This window comes from Centropristis striata, chromosome 16 (genome assembly GCF_030273125.1).
Source record: "Centropristis striata isolate RG_2023a ecotype Rhode Island chromosome 16, C.striata_1.0, whole genome shotgun sequence".
Taxonomy (NCBI): domain Eukaryota; kingdom Metazoa; phylum Chordata; class Actinopteri; order Perciformes; family Serranidae; genus Centropristis; species Centropristis striata.
The window spans coordinates 11,040,630-11,056,002 of NC_081532.1; the positions used below are offsets into that span (position 1 = coordinate 11,040,630).

The following is a 15,373-nucleotide window of genomic DNA, read 5'->3' on the forward strand; positions in this document are numbered from 1 at the left end:
GTTTAAAGGCAGCTGGGACACATCCAGACATCAGAGATAAATTAATCAGATCCGACACACAGGGCCCAATAACATTAAAAACATCCTTCAAGAGACGGGGAGGGATGCTGTCAAGAGGACAATAAGAAGGCCTGAGACGGTGGACAACATCAGTTAGCTCTGAGACAGACACTTGCTGAAATGTGTCAAAAACTGCAGGGCTAGTGGGAGAAACAGCAGGATCTACTGCAGATGGCAATAGCAAGGACTTAATATCTGAGATCTTGTTAATAAAAAACCTTAAACATTTTTGACACAGTTCAAATGAAGGAACAACAACATTGTGGTCACAGGGGTTTAAAAGAGTATTCAAAGTATTAAAAAGAAACTGAGGTTTATGACTATTGACTGATATGAGGTTTGATAAAAACTGACTCTTGGCAGGTGACAGGTGGGTGTCATCACAGGTGTCATGTTCCAGCAACCAGGCTTCATTCAGCCTGCCTTAATTAACCCCTGCTCCACCTCTTTGCCCAAGATGTTGAAGCCTGGAGCCACCATACTGAGCTTCACAATAAATCTTCCGAAACTTAAGGGTGACTATGATTTAGGCCAGTAATGCTGTTCCACACCAAACTATAAAGACCATTTCTATATGGCCCTTGCCTCATACGCAGGGGTTTTGTCATGTTGAAACAGGAACTGAACTGTCTGAACTGTCATTAAAAAGTTAAAAGACAAACACTATTGTCTAATACAGTCATGGAAAAAATTATTAGACCACCTTTGTTTTTTTGATTTTCTGTTCATTCTAATGCCTGGTACAACTAAAGGTACATTTGTTTGGACAAATATCATGATAACAATAAAAAAATAGCTCATCCAGCCATTTTCCATGGTTTTCTTGATATTAACCAAAATCATTATCAAGAAAACCGTGTAAAATGGCTAGATATCAGCTCTTAAACTACACTCTTATGAGCTATTTTTGTTGATTTTATATTTGTCCAAACATATATACTTTAAGTTGAACCAGGCAATAAAATGAACAACAATGGCAGTCTGATATTTTTTCCATGACTTAATCATTGTATAATGTAGCATTAATATTTCCTTTAATTTGAAATAAATGACATAGCCCAATACATGAAAAACAGGCATGGGCCAAAAGTACAGAAAAGAATGTGGACTATAATCATCAGGAGGGATCAGAGAATAAAGAAAAGATAAATGTTTATTAAACAGATAACATGAGATGATTAAGTCTTGACAGAAAGTCTTTTGTGCTTTGACACAGGATTTATAATGGAAGGGGTGCTGCCCTGAGCAGTAATGAGATAAATCTCCTACTGAGTCCAGACACTGGTAGTGGGAGAAGAACCTGTGGAGACAGAGGCTGATGAGTCTGCAAAGACTGGGTGGTGATGGGGAGGTGGAGGGGCGCACGTAATAACAGCATTAACTACTGAGGCAGAGAGAGAATTATATTTAAAAAGAGGCAGCAGACGGAGGATAGGCTCATGATGGAGGTGAGTATGTGAGAAAAGCACAGGACAATTATAACAGCAATAGAATTAAGAGGGAGCATAACTGGGATGGCAGAATGAATAAGAAATAGAACTACAGGTCTAAGCATGCAAAGAGATTTTCATACACTTCATATACAGCCATGGAAAAAATATTAGACCACCCTTGTTTCTTCTTCTTCATTGTAATGCCTGGTACAACTAAAGGTACATTTATTCAGACAAATACATGGATGACAACAAAAACAGCTCATAAGAGTTTAATTAAAAAGCTGATATCTAGCCATTTTACATGGTTTTCTTGATAATAACCAAAATCATTATCAAGAAAACTGAAAATGTCTAGATATCAGCTCTTAAATTAAACTCTTATGAGTTATTTTTGCTGTTACCATTATATTTGTCCAAACAAATGTATGTTTAGTTGTACCAGGCATTGAAGAAAACAAGGGCGGTCTAACATTATTTTTCCAATTTATATATAATATTATATATATATATATATATATATATATATATATATATATATATATATATACATATATATATATATATATATATACATATACATATTCATGTATATGTGCAAACCACATGTTGTTTTTTGCTGTCTCCTGTTCTGCATCGTTTTGCATAATTAGTATGATGGCAATTAGAGCCCTAGGTAAGGAAATGAGCTGTGAGCCTTTAATGACACCCTTTCACACACACCCACCCCCCCACCCCCCACTACCATCTCTGTGTATTGTATACGTCACCTTCACGTAAATACATGAGCTCAGTATAATCTGAAAAGATAAAGGTACAGCTATTTTATCAACTTTATGTTTTCAGGGAGGATGTTTCACTGAGAACAAAACTGGATTGTCCAGGAAAATTGATCACCGGCCACAAAAGCAGTAAAGGGCTTTGCTTATGGGAACTTCAGGAATGGTAATGAGGGAGGGTCAATCACTGCTTGATTGAACCAATGACCTTCTGTTCTCGACTCGAACCTGAAGGCCACCACTGCTTGGAACTAAATATTGTTTGGATGATGAAGCAATGTTGCAGAACCTGACTTAAAGGCGAGGTTATTGTAACAAAATGGTGATTATTCCCAAACATGGGTCCTGAAGGTCTAAGAGCACCAGGACAGGAACAAAGTAACAAACACACTCGTACACACAGGACATATAAGTAATCGACATTCATGTGGGAGTGTTGTGTATCCTGAATATCCAGTCTGAGATAAAGCCAGGATTTACAATGATGTATTTGTTGTGGAAGTGTAGCAGTAAATGCATTTTCATCAGTGTTGAACACAATCTCATACCTATCCTATTTCATGGTATTGTACAATGTTTGAGGTCAGGGCTAGTCAACCTGCGGCTCCAGAGCCACATGTGGCTCTTCAGGCCATCTGCAGTAGCTCCCTGCGGCTGTGACAAAAAATGATACAAAATGACATTTTTTCTTCACATTTAGTTTTCATTTATTATGTGAAATATGGTTTTCATTTATTATTACCTGAAATACGGCATTAATTTTTTTTAAACATTTTAGTCAACTAAAATGTGCTTCATAGCTTATGAAAGTCTATGGCCGACACCTTAAACTATATTTTGCCAACTTTGAGTCTCGTTTGCAGTTTCATCAGTTAGACTCGCTTTCGATTCCAAACTCCATTTTATTCCCATTTCATCTTATTTGCACTTGATTCCTCACTGCATTCTGACAAAATCATATTAATAAATGATATTGGTAGACTAATTTAGACTTAGTTAGCTGTTTTATCTTCATTGTAAGGCTCAAAATAAAGTTTGTGACTCCATTACAACATTTTTTCTCTTTTTTTGGCCAACAATGGCTCTTTTGTTAGTGAAGGTTGCCAACCCCTGTTCTGGGTTAATGTATTTATGGTTGAAGACTTAAGACTTCTTCTACTACTTCAGACTACTTCAGGCAGAGTTTCTCACTAAACGTGAAAAATGTTTATATCTGAAAAGTAGAAAATGCTGATTGTTAAATGTCCTTTTTGGTCACACAAATGTAACATTTTCTTAATATCATTGTAAAAGTCTAGTTAGAGCAAGAGTATGATGGGAAAAAAATATTACGTCAACATGGAGGATTTACGTGTGTGAATATAAATATTAATTTATTTTGTATTAGAATTTGATTGGGCCTGTTGTTGGTTTTGCGTCACAGACTGTCATTGCGTCATTGTCTTTGTTGCAAACGATTTTTCTGTGAATATATGAATGTTTAAAAACTCATTTTCTTTCTGTCTCTTGCTCTCTCTCTCTCTCTCTCTTTCTCTCTCTCTCTTTCACACACACACACACACACACACACACACACACACTGGGGTGACAGATAACATGATCAGGGGGGATATAGTGCTAGTGTTCAGTGGATGTCACGCATGCTCATACGTTATTACCCCCCTCCTCTCTCTCTCTTTCTCTCTCTCTCTCTGGGCAGGCTGAGGAGGAGCATCTGTATCAGTGCTCAGAGTGTGATGGACGGGCAGCAGGACGCCATAAAACCCACATTTTCCTCCCGCAGAGTGAAGTGAGGTGACCGCAGGAGTGTGGCCGGGCGGAGGCGCGTCGCGGTGCCCTTGAGGAGACTATTGACTGCCGCAGGAGAACAGGAGGAGCAGAGGGTAGCAGCAAAAAAAGAGGAGAAGAACAAATGGCCAAGAAGAGGTGATGGAGCTTTGGAGATGCTCGGTAAATGACTGAGGCTGACCGAGAGTGAAGTTCAACACGGTGGGATCCGCTGGTTTGCGGGAGAGCAGGTGAGTTGAGGCGGAGGAGGCGTTTAAACACCTCACCCACCCGCTGGTTTATTGATTGGACCACATTATGCAATAACACGCAATTACAGCAGGTCACTAATTATGAAACCGTCTGAGGACTCAGCCGGGGCTCATTGATTGAGCTGCCGCGTGCCACTCTGCGGGCGCTTGTGTGAGAGTGTGAGCGCGCGTGCTTCGCTCCATTCAATAACTCATCTTGGGTCACGGGTCGGGCTGTCATTATAGGCTACATCATCAAACATACACACATGCTATTGGGTGGACGTTTGAAAGGCTCGCGCTGAGCCATGGGCGGGAATCGAACCAGCGTTCCTGCAGGTATGGGGCGCCTCACAGAGTCTGGACCAGCAGGGAAATTATGCTTTATGATGTAACACGACTATGTTATTTGGTCTTCACGAGACAGCACAACCCCTTCTCCTCCGTGTGTGTGCGTGTGCGTGTGTGTGTGTGTGGCGTCACAGGGGCGCATCACCAAGAAACCTTGATAACCTTGAAAAATAACATCTCCCTTCACACACAGACACATTTAAACACACATGGATTTACATAAAGTTGTGCTATAACCCTTCAGCAAAACACACACACACACACACACACACGTATATATTTACCTCCATAATGATACATTAAGCAGTAGCTCTAATCAGTCATACTTGAAGTAATAGAATATGACAGCTGCAAAAAGCTTTTAGTCTGTTGAATTATTTACAGTATAAGAGCACCATTCATGAAGTAATTGGTCTATTGACAGACCAAATTAAAGATGGCATTGCTTTTAAAATAAAATACAGTAAAATATGCTTGTAAACACACTAGGTGGCTTTACCCCACATGTTGGCGAGTAGCGGCTCACTTTAGGGTTGTGTAAGGTGTGAAACAAGCTTTTGAGAGCAGCAGCAGCATTGCAGAGGGAGGCTGCATCATTCAGATCACTAAATAGAAGAGAAGAGTCGTACCGGAACATCCTGATCTCTAAATGGTCTTTGTGCTCTCATAGAGCAGCAGATCAGGTTTCATCTACCCTTTAGTGGTAGTAAATGACTTCTCACATGTCATCGGTGAGAACTTATGCCTGCGGTTATTTTTTTTCCTCCATTCAGCGAGCTGTGAAGTTGTAAAATCATGACACATTTTTCATTCAACCCACATTCATGCTTCATTTTAGTGCAAAGAATGAAATCTTCAAGCTGCACTGCTTTGAGAAGGAAATAAATTACTAATTAGGCACAATTTCCTCAAAACCTATTATTTTCACAGAAAAGTATTTATAAATCGAACACTTCATGAGCTCCTTAGCGGCGCTCACAGCATGACCCTTTTCGATGGTGTAATTTGTAACAGAGCAATTCAGGCTGATTCGTGGGAATACTCTACATCTCCAGGGAGAGAGTAAAGGCCACGCTGGCAGCCACAAATTCACAGCCTCCCCCTGCTCTACCAAATCAAAAGGACTGCACCACCAACGATATGAAAAAAAGCAGCAAGCTGCCAAAAACTCTCTGTGTTTTACTTCTGCTTGCTGCAGTCAGATCATTCATTGAGATTCTTTAAACTGATCAGGAAAGTACAATGAAAAACAGAACGATATTTTTGGAATCAGACGTGATGCACCTTTGTTCGAGTTAATTGTTAGAGTTGGTTGCTATTTAGAGATCTCTTTCTTTGAACCGTCACAGAAAGTTATTGTGGGCAGTCGATGTGCAGAATTGCTCCGAGGCAACATTGTTTTATATCTATGATTTTTGCATCAATTTGATGAAGTACCTTAGTTTGTCAGATGTTTAATTTTCTAGAATAGAGCCATAAGAGACCTTGTTGTCTAGTTATTTTATCAATTAACTAGTTGATTTTCCAGAAAAAAAATCTCTATAATGATGCATATCCATATGGCATAGAAAACGTGACCAAACTGTTTGTATTTGTCCTGTATTCTTTTAAGTATTTGGCTCCTTCCTGGTGGTTTATAGCCAGCAGCTTGGCTTTATAGGAGTGGCAGTGATGGTCGGTCAGTCAAAAATATCTTAACAATCTTTAACTTTGATGATACCCTGAATTTTCCTCTATATTGCCACTAATCAGTTGATATTTCTGGGTTTTGACTGTGTCTCAACAACTATTGGATAATAATAATAATAATAATAATAATAATAATTTATATAGCGCTTTTCTAAACACTCAAAGATGCTTTAATTGTTGTGGTATTTGGCACAAATATATTCATGTCTGCCTTTCCATTTGGCATTAGGCAACAACCTCAAATTGCCTTGGAAATTATGACTGGATCAAATGCGGTAGTCAGGCGTTGTGGTATAAAGAGCGACAAAGTCAACAAACCCAGGACTTTGACTCAGGAAACTGTTGTCTAAGTCCCATGTAAACCAAAATTCGGTGTTGAGTTATTTTAACTCAACTTCAGTTGTGTTATTACATCTGCTAAGGTAATTATATCACATGCTTAATTTAATCCCCCAAAATTCTATTTTTCTTATACCAACCAAGTAGTTCTGATAGATTAAAAGTGAATGTATATCAATAAGTTGAGTGAAGTCACTGAAGAGAGTAACACTCTAAATCCTGGGAAATAACTGAGCTCTGCGCTCCACATGTCTTCCCCCGTTCCCTGAGAAACCAGTGGACTGCTGAATGTTTTACAACCTGAAATGCAGCAGTGGGTGTGTGCCGTAGAGCACCTGCATGGCCATATTGCTCTGCTGCAGAGAGTCATTACTACATCGGATATAAGTTAGTCATGCAGGGAGCAGGACCTTGAAGGGAAAAATTAATGAGATGGAGATATGAGTGAGGGAGAAAGAGGTATTAGATGAGACCTGGGGAGGCACAAGGGATCCATATACAGTTGTTTTTATGCAAACGGTGACATATGTAATATTTTGACTGACTGAGAATGTGAATAATACTTCTTTGGTTCGTTTATTCCAAGCTTGAATGTGTAGCGTGAGGGAGGAGACAGAGAGAGAGAGAGAGAGAGAGAGAGTGAGAGAGAGAGAGACAGAGAGACAGTGAGAGAGAGAGAAAAAGATTGTCAGAGACAGAGAGATAAAAGACAAATGAGGCAGGAGGCACTTACATAACTGTCATTGCCAACAATCTCCAACACCCCTTGAAGGTCATGTTATCCAAGAAGACTAAAAGGCGCGATAATAGAGTTGCTAATCTGCCATTATGGTTCTGTATAATTATGCTAATATGAACTCAATGTGAACTCTCATCAAACAGAAAAAACAATTAAACTGGTGACTGCTCAGACGGGCAGAGCTTACGTTCATTCCCTTCCAAACACGCAGGGCACATGGGAAAATGTGAGTCACTGCTATTCTTATCTCGGATATTAAAGATATATGAGATATCAAGCGCTATCCCAGTGAGAGGCGGCATGAGGGCAACAGCAAAGAAAGGATATAAAATGCATCTTGTACGTGGCTCTAAAAGTGTCCTTTCTCTTCCCTCGCAGGTGTCTGTCGTCATTGAAGCTTTAAAATGGAGTCCACTCACCTCCTGAGCGGCTCTAAGAAGAGAGTAAAGATCCATCCTCACACCGTCACAGCCAAATACGCCACGCACACCCCTTACTCCCCTCAACCTGGAGTACACACACACTTCCCCCAGCCAGGGGACGAGGGCTACGACGATGCTCCGTCTTTTGAGGACTTTGGCTCCTTTCTGGAGGAGACGTCAGACAAGAAACAGTTGACGGAGGGCAGGAAGTGGCCTCTGACTCTGTTTGGCTCCAAAGACAAGGACACGACTAGCAGACCTCAGGCTGCGTCGGGGGGAGACGGCGGCGAGGGGGCAGCCAGAGCAGCAAAGGGGTCTGGGAAAGGGGTAGGGGAACAGCTGGCCAGTTTTGGGGAGGCGTCTGTGTCTGCGTCTCGGCTCACCTGGGTGGGGCTGCTCGGTGCGGCGCTGGCACACGGCTGTCTGATTGTTCTGACCCGCCTGGCCTCTGAACGCTTCAGCCTGGGCCCCCTGTTTCTGCTCTTGGTTCGGTCCATCGTCCAGCTCCTCTCTGTGGCCGTACCACTGCACAAGGGGGAGAACCCTTTCGGACCGGAGGGCTACCGTCTACGTTTGCTCTGTTACGGCATCGCCTACTCTCTGTCCCTCTGCTGCGCCTACGCCTCCTTAACCTTTGTCTCTCCTGGGGACGCCACCACGACCTGGCGCCTTGCAACCACAGCACTGTCAGCAATCCTGGCCTTCCTGCTCCTGGAGGAGAGGCTTGGATTGGCTGATGGGATCACCATAGCTGCGGGGCTGTGCGGCTTGGGGCTTGTTTTGCTCCCCACAGTGGACGAGAGTAATACAGACGCCCCGACTGACCCGGTTGTGTTCTGGAGGGGTGCGTTCGGCTGGTCTCTCTCGGCTCTTGCGGGGCTGTGGATGGCTCTGGCGCTGGTTGGGTATCGTTCCCTGAAGGAGAGGGTGGGAGTGGGCACTGCGTTGTTCACAGTCAGCTGGACGGGCTGCCTGCTCGCCCCAGCCTCCTTGGCTCTGCTCCAGGAGGGCTGGTCCTGGCCAATGAGTGCCCCAGCCTGGGGCCTGGTCCTGGGCCTGGTGGCCTGCTCGGTAGCGGCCTTTTTGGGGATGATGCACGCCCTCACCCGACTCCACCCGGCACTGGTCTCCGCCTCTCAGGGCCTGGAGATACCTGTCGCCATGCTGCTGCATCTGGCCGTGCTGCCGTTGGCTCCCGCTGCGTCGGAGGTGGTCGGGAACGTGATGGTCATACTGAGCGTCGGTTGGCTGGTGGCGCTGAAGCTGCTACCTGCTCGTGGGGGAGGGCGGCGCCAAAGGGAAGAGTACGAGGAGATTCTGGACTCACCCATCAAATAGACATCTCTTCTTTACACCTCCTCCTTGCCCTCCCTTCACTTCCTCCTTCGTGAGTTTGGTTCCAGTGTACATAAGAGACTGCTAAATGTTTATTGGAGCTTTATCTATTTTGTATTGTCCTCTTTGCTTTTGAGAAAGTGCCAATATTGTGTTGTCTGTTATAGTGACTATGTGATGTGACATTAAAATCTCTCTGACAAACACAATGCCTTCCTGAAGCCACTTGTAATCAGCACCTCGCCATCCTTAAGCGTGTGTTCGAGTGCGTTTGAGTATATTGGCGAGATTTCACAAGAGCGTAATGTCCGTCACTTTAACCAGCCAGCTGAGGGTCGGCCAAGGATTGATGCCATCTATTTGGTTGCTGGCGAGAGAGAGCAAGCACAGGGGAGAGGAGCGAGAGACGCACAATGAGAGGGAGATAAATGGGGGTCGAGAGAGGGAAGATGATGGGATTGGCATACAGATAAGGAGCAGGAGAGAAAAGAGAGTGATGGCAGATGACGAAACCGAGATGAAAGAGAAGGAAGCCAGGGCAGAAGGCGAGGCTGACGGTGCCCGGGTATTGTGCTGTGCCTGGCCAGCTGGCTGATAGAAACACTGTTCTATGTGTGGAGAACAGTCATTATAACTAATAACTACCTGTCAGACACATAAGCACCGGCACTCTTTTTTTCTGGGCCTCCTCTGTTATTTTCCTCATCATTAGCCTGCTGCTCTCCATTTTTCCTTTTATCTCTTTTTCTTTGTGTTAAAAATGGTTGTATATAAGAATAAATGACGAAGCTTCCATTCACTAAAATCCACATATAAACTGCACAGGTGGAGACTTTTAAAAAAAGCAATGTTCCCACTTTTAGCAGAACTGAGTGTTCAGAGTCTGGATATGAGATAAAACTATTATCCTTGTTACTGCACTGTGTTGTTCCTCTGCAGCTTGTTAGTTGTGACATTTTAGAAATAGGTCAGAAATCTTTAGATCTTGCCGGCGATTTTCCACCCAGCTGCAGATTTATAAGTCACATGTACACGGGCAAGGGCACAAGTCTACATTCATGCCATGGTTGTATGAGTTTCATTAGTGAAAGTACTCGTGTGATGTCAGTGAGCTGGCCTAATTAAAAACAGTAAGTATGGTTAAAATGTTCTTTGTTGTTAGATTTTTCCCACTAACGGAACATAAAAACATACATTGAGTCAAGCACGACCTAAAGGTACTTGCACTTCAATTTTTTATGCTGCTCCACACTTCTACTCCACTACAATAAAGTGGAAGGTGTTTTACTCTTAAAAAAATTTTTTTTACTGCACTAAATTTATTTGGCAGCCTGTTGCAGCTTAAGGTTTGACATACAAGATATGTTACCAGTTTATTAAATATGACATTTTGTTACTGATTAAAGGGACCAATTATACCAAAATGAAAATTACCTACATGTAGTTCAATATTACCAGAGGGCACTGTGCTGTTTAAAGTAACAAGATACATATATGAATAACGGAACATCAATGTCTCATTCCAGAAATAATGACCCGGTTACTCAAGACAATCCATAGACTTTGTTGTGAGCAGTTTTATGTAGTACCCCAATTAAAAAAGCTGGTACGTTGTTGAAAATCTTCAAACTGATTTTTTTTGTAAATATACACTCTGAATTCTGAATCTCATGCATTCTGTTTTTATTTATGTTCTACACAGTGTCCCAACCTTTTTGGAATCAGGGTTGTGGAAACTGGTAGAAAGAAAGAAAAAAGTTCCTACATGAAACTGCCCACAAAAAGTCTGTGGATTATCTTGCGTAACCAGGTTGTGATTTCTGCAAAGAGACATTACTGTGAAGTTTTTATAAAATGTATTTACTTTGGCAATTTGAGCACCACAAGCTGAGTGCCATAAAGAGGAGAGGATGTATATTGGAGAATGGGCAGAAATCTCTACACTTGGCTATTCAAACAAAATAATCTAGATTGATAAATATCACTTCAGGTAAGAGAAAAAAGTGTAATATATCACTGACGGCGGCCTTGTTATTTTGTTTTTGATAGCGCAGGTACATTTGCTGATAATACTTTGTAGTTAAGGATCTAAATGTTCTCTTCTATCAATGATTTTGCCATGCCTTCCTCCTCAGTTTTCATCTTTCTCTCTTTCTGCTTTCGCAATTGCCCAATTTCCTCCTGACTCGATTAGAACTCCACAAAACAAACTTATAAATGCTTTAAAAATGAATGAAAAGGTGATCTGGGACCAAAGACCATTATCCAGAAACTGCAAACTACACAGAAAGTACCTCCAGTCAACACCAGCCACTGAGTGGTTTCTAATAAAGAATGTGTGTGTGTGTGTGTGTGTGTGTGTGTGTGTGCGTGTGCGTGTGCGTGTGCGTGTGCGTGTGTGCGGCTGCAGGAGGGATGGCGGCAGAGTAATAACTGTGGCATGGTTTCATAAATCATAAACACCCCGAGCATGGTAAGTTGTGCCCTCTTTGCATTCAGACACCCTTAAAGCTGCTAATGAGAGGGAGAGACCTGCCCAGAGCTGAACACAGTCCAAAACCTCTGACACACTTTCTTGCGGTTTCTGCAGTCACCACCACATCTACACAAACATTGAGACAGTGGTGTAAATTCTGACACGTGTAGGAAAGAATAAAACACACACGCACTGACAAATGACAGTGTGGGTATGTGCGTGAAAAATGAGTTGATTAGTGTGTGGGAGGAGGGAGGAAACCTTTCCACAAGGCTGATTAGGTTGGTTAATTTGTTTTTATTCATTATAGTAAACCCACAGCATTTATGGTACATTTAAATTCATTGTCAACAGACAAAAACAAGCTCACATGGCCACATATTTTTTCAAAAAGCCCAGTGAAAAACAACATTGAAAACCGAGTAAGTGCAAAATCATTATTACTGTAGTGTCCCCAGTCAATCTTATTATTTCCCCTCTGGGCAATTTATGTGTCTCCTCTGTCCTTCCTCAGTGTCCCTGTCTGCTCTATCACTCTGCTCAGCTGCAGGTGAACCATCTGCAGCTCTGTTGCTATGGCAACCAGGGCCTTTTCAATTGTGGCCACATCCAGCGGTGAGGTCACCTCCTGCTCCTTCAGGCCAGATGTGAACGGCTTCATCCCCAGGCCTAATGTGGACCCTAAACCTCCAGGTCTCGGTGTTGGCTGGTGCCCCGTCCTGCCTCTGCCTTCCTCCAGACGCTTCAGACGGGCATTCCCCTCGTGGCTGCTGTGCAGGAGCTGCTGCAGGGTTGCGTTTAACCTCCTCTCCTTCTCCGCTGTCTCCTCTCGGAGCTCCAGCAAGCCTCGGTGCACCCTGACACTCGCCTGCTCTGCTTGCACCCTGCACGATGACTCGAGGCTAGGTAGACACTGCTGGCACGTCCCCTTCGCCAGCTTGTCCACCTGGGTCCTCAGAGATACCATTCCTCCGCAACATTGCTCCAGAGACTCCAGTAGCATGTTCTGCCTCATGTGGGAGTCTTCCAGAGCGATGAAAAGCTTGTCCCAGCGGGAGAAATCTGCAGGCGGACATGGTGTGTTTGTTCCCTCTGTAGATAACAATCACAGCGATGCATCAGTTACACATTCATTACCAGTTGAAAAGTTATTTACATAAACATAAACCAAATATAAGCAAAATATTAACATTGCAAACACTCTATACTGCCCTATATTACAACAAAACTTTCTTAAAACTCGAAACAAGACTATGGGGATCTAGAGGGACCTGGAGTACCTAAGGATACAGTCAAAGGAATCATTTTAAAAAGTTTGGAAAATTATATTAACAGCACGTATTTCCTGTATATAAAGTGAAATTAAATTCACAGTTACAAAAGTACAAGGCAAGGCAACTTCAATTCTACGGCACATTTCACACGCTGGGGCAATTCAAAGTGTTTTATTGCTTAATAAAAACACAATTAAGAGTACAAAAGATAAGAAGAAAACCTCACCATCCTGTTAGAATTAAGATTATTTAAATAGTTATCCCCAGAAGATAACTTTCAAGCGATTATAGGGTAGATTAGGCAGTATAAAATACAAAAGTGCTTAGCTGTGATTTAAAACGGGTCAGTGGCTTGTGTAATATAGTTTGGAAGATTATTCCAGGTCTGCATGATAACAAATAATAAAATGTCAATTAAAACATGTGTTTCCCAAACATGGAACAGTTATAGTTTTAGTTATTCTAAAGGAGAACCAGCTTTTATGTCAGCTCACATTAGCTTAAAAAAACACTAAAGAACACAACTTACATTTTGTAGTTTAACCCCTCTTAAATGCCCAATTGTTACTCCCTTGTTTCCCATAGTTTTGATTTTGTCTAAATTAATTATTAATTTTGACCAACTAACCATACAGTATAAACAAAATTAAACATTCAAATGTGTTTACATATACATGGTTTCATGTTAAAGAAATTAATTACATGCAGTGTTCAATATGCTTCAGTAATATATTTTAATGTTCAAAGGATTTTAATCTCTTGGCTTTTTTGTTACACATTCTATTCCACATTCCAGTATTTAAAATATGTTTTCCTTAGCTTCATGCGCGCTTTATTACGCATGTTTATTAAGTTTGTTATGCATGTTACAGCTAGATCTAAAATGTTCCCTGACCTGACATAATATTTACTCTATCGATGTGATCAGAGTGAGAGCAGAAATAATTTTTCCATTAGAGTTTTTTTTACGGTGGCTTAAGATGGTATCATCTGTATAAAAATGCACATTATGATGTAGACTGGCAGATGTGTTTTTTTAAGTATATATGCAATAAAGGTGGACCGAGAATAGCCCCTTGCGAGACACCATTATTTGCCTCCAAAAACTAACAAATCAAAGTGTGTTGATGAATATTTATTCAAAGGATTTATTTTAATGGCTTATTAAAATCTGGCATGACAGCTGAGGACAAATTCTTCAAAATGAACCATCTGTTCAAACAAACAGAGAAGAAAAGACACAAAAGGGACAAATAAACAAAACTCACCCTCCTGTTGGTCCTGTGAGATCTCATTGCCATAGTTGTCTGCGTAGTTTCCTTCATACTCAATCTCATTGACACACGATGATGCACCCACGAAGCCAAGGACACACAGCACACGCAGGATCCCGATCACTTGCATGATCTGAAGCTCTGAATATGTTGCTTTTAAAGATGATCACAAATGTATCAGTTTGTCACCCAGGTTTCCAGCTGCTATGTAAAGATCTTCACACTGAGCCAACTGTTGCGGGTGCTGACTTATAAACTCAGCAAAAGGGAAGAAGGAGGGAAGTTAAGGAGGGTGGGACAGTGGTGGGGGTGCTGTGGAGGCTTGGGTGAGTAATGCTTCAGTGGAGGTAATATGTCAAAAGTCAAACTGAGTGGGAAATGGGGGCATAATGAGGGAAAAGAGGGAGAGTTACAGGGACACAGGGGAAGCTGGGGGTGAAAAGAAATTGATGGAGGGAGGAGAGCAGAGGAAACTGAGAAACAGAAAAAGAGTGAAACAGGGAGAAAGGATGACCCACCAGGCAAAAAAAACCAGTTTAGCTGCAAGAACTGTCATTGAAGCAGAACTATGTGATATTTAAGTAGAAATAGCCATTCCCTGCTACTGTATATCATTACTCGTCAGATATGACTTCTAGCTTATGGTGGCTAATGCTGAAGGTAAAAACTTGAATATTGCTGTATAACTGATTATGTCTATATAGTCAAATGTGGTTGTTCGGCATAAAATCTCTACTAGACAAATGAAATACACATCCCTCCATCCATCAATTCATCCATGCATTCAGGGCCGGGTCGCGGGGGAAGCTGGCTAAGCACAGTATTCCATACTCCCCTCTCCCCAGCAACATTTTTTATCTCTTCTTGGAGGGCCTGAGGTGTTCCCAGCTCATATGAGATATATACGTACATCTTCAGCATCTCCTGGGTCTACCTGGGGGCCTCTTACTGTTTGGAGGTGTCTGGAAAACCTCCAACGCTCAGGAGACATCCTAATCAGAATATGTCCTAACCACCTTACCTCTCCACTTTTGGTACAAAGGAGCAGTGGCTCGATTCTCTCCCAGCCTGGAGGGAGCAATCCAATGTTTTTTGGCATAATTATGGTATTAGAGTCTTTGACTCTCCTCTACATGTCAAGTGCCCCAGTGAGAGCTAAAGGTCACGGTATGATGAAGCTAACA

General features: G+C 42.0%; 2 protein-coding genes across 2 annotated transcripts; one reads left to right on the plus strand and one right to left on the minus strand.

The window, feature by feature from the left end:
- Positions 1-4,150: 4,150 nt before the first annotated feature.
- Positions 4,151-9,374, plus strand: slc35g2a (solute carrier family 35 member G2a). The gene is made up of 2 exons (XM_059353654.1): positions 4,151-4,290; positions 7,787-9,374. Exon 2 carries the CDS (start codon positions 7,813-7,815, stop codon positions 9,166-9,168), a length of 1,356 nt encoding a protein of 451 aa, XP_059209637.1. The 5' UTR covers positions 4,151-4,290; positions 7,787-7,812; the 3' UTR covers positions 9,169-9,374.
- Positions 9,375-12,006: 2,632 nt separating this feature from the next.
- On the minus strand, positions 12,007-14,319 carry LOC131988416 (uncharacterized). Its single transcript, XM_059353524.1, has 2 exons — positions 14,184-14,319; positions 12,007-12,733 (listed from the first exon to the last, which is right to left on the minus strand). The coding sequence occupies exons 1-2, from the start codon at positions 14,317-14,319 to the stop codon at positions 12,129-12,131; spliced, it is 741 nt and encodes a 246-aa protein (XP_059209507.1). The 3' UTR covers positions 12,007-12,128.
- Between the last annotated feature and the right edge of the window lie 1,054 nt (positions 14,320-15,373).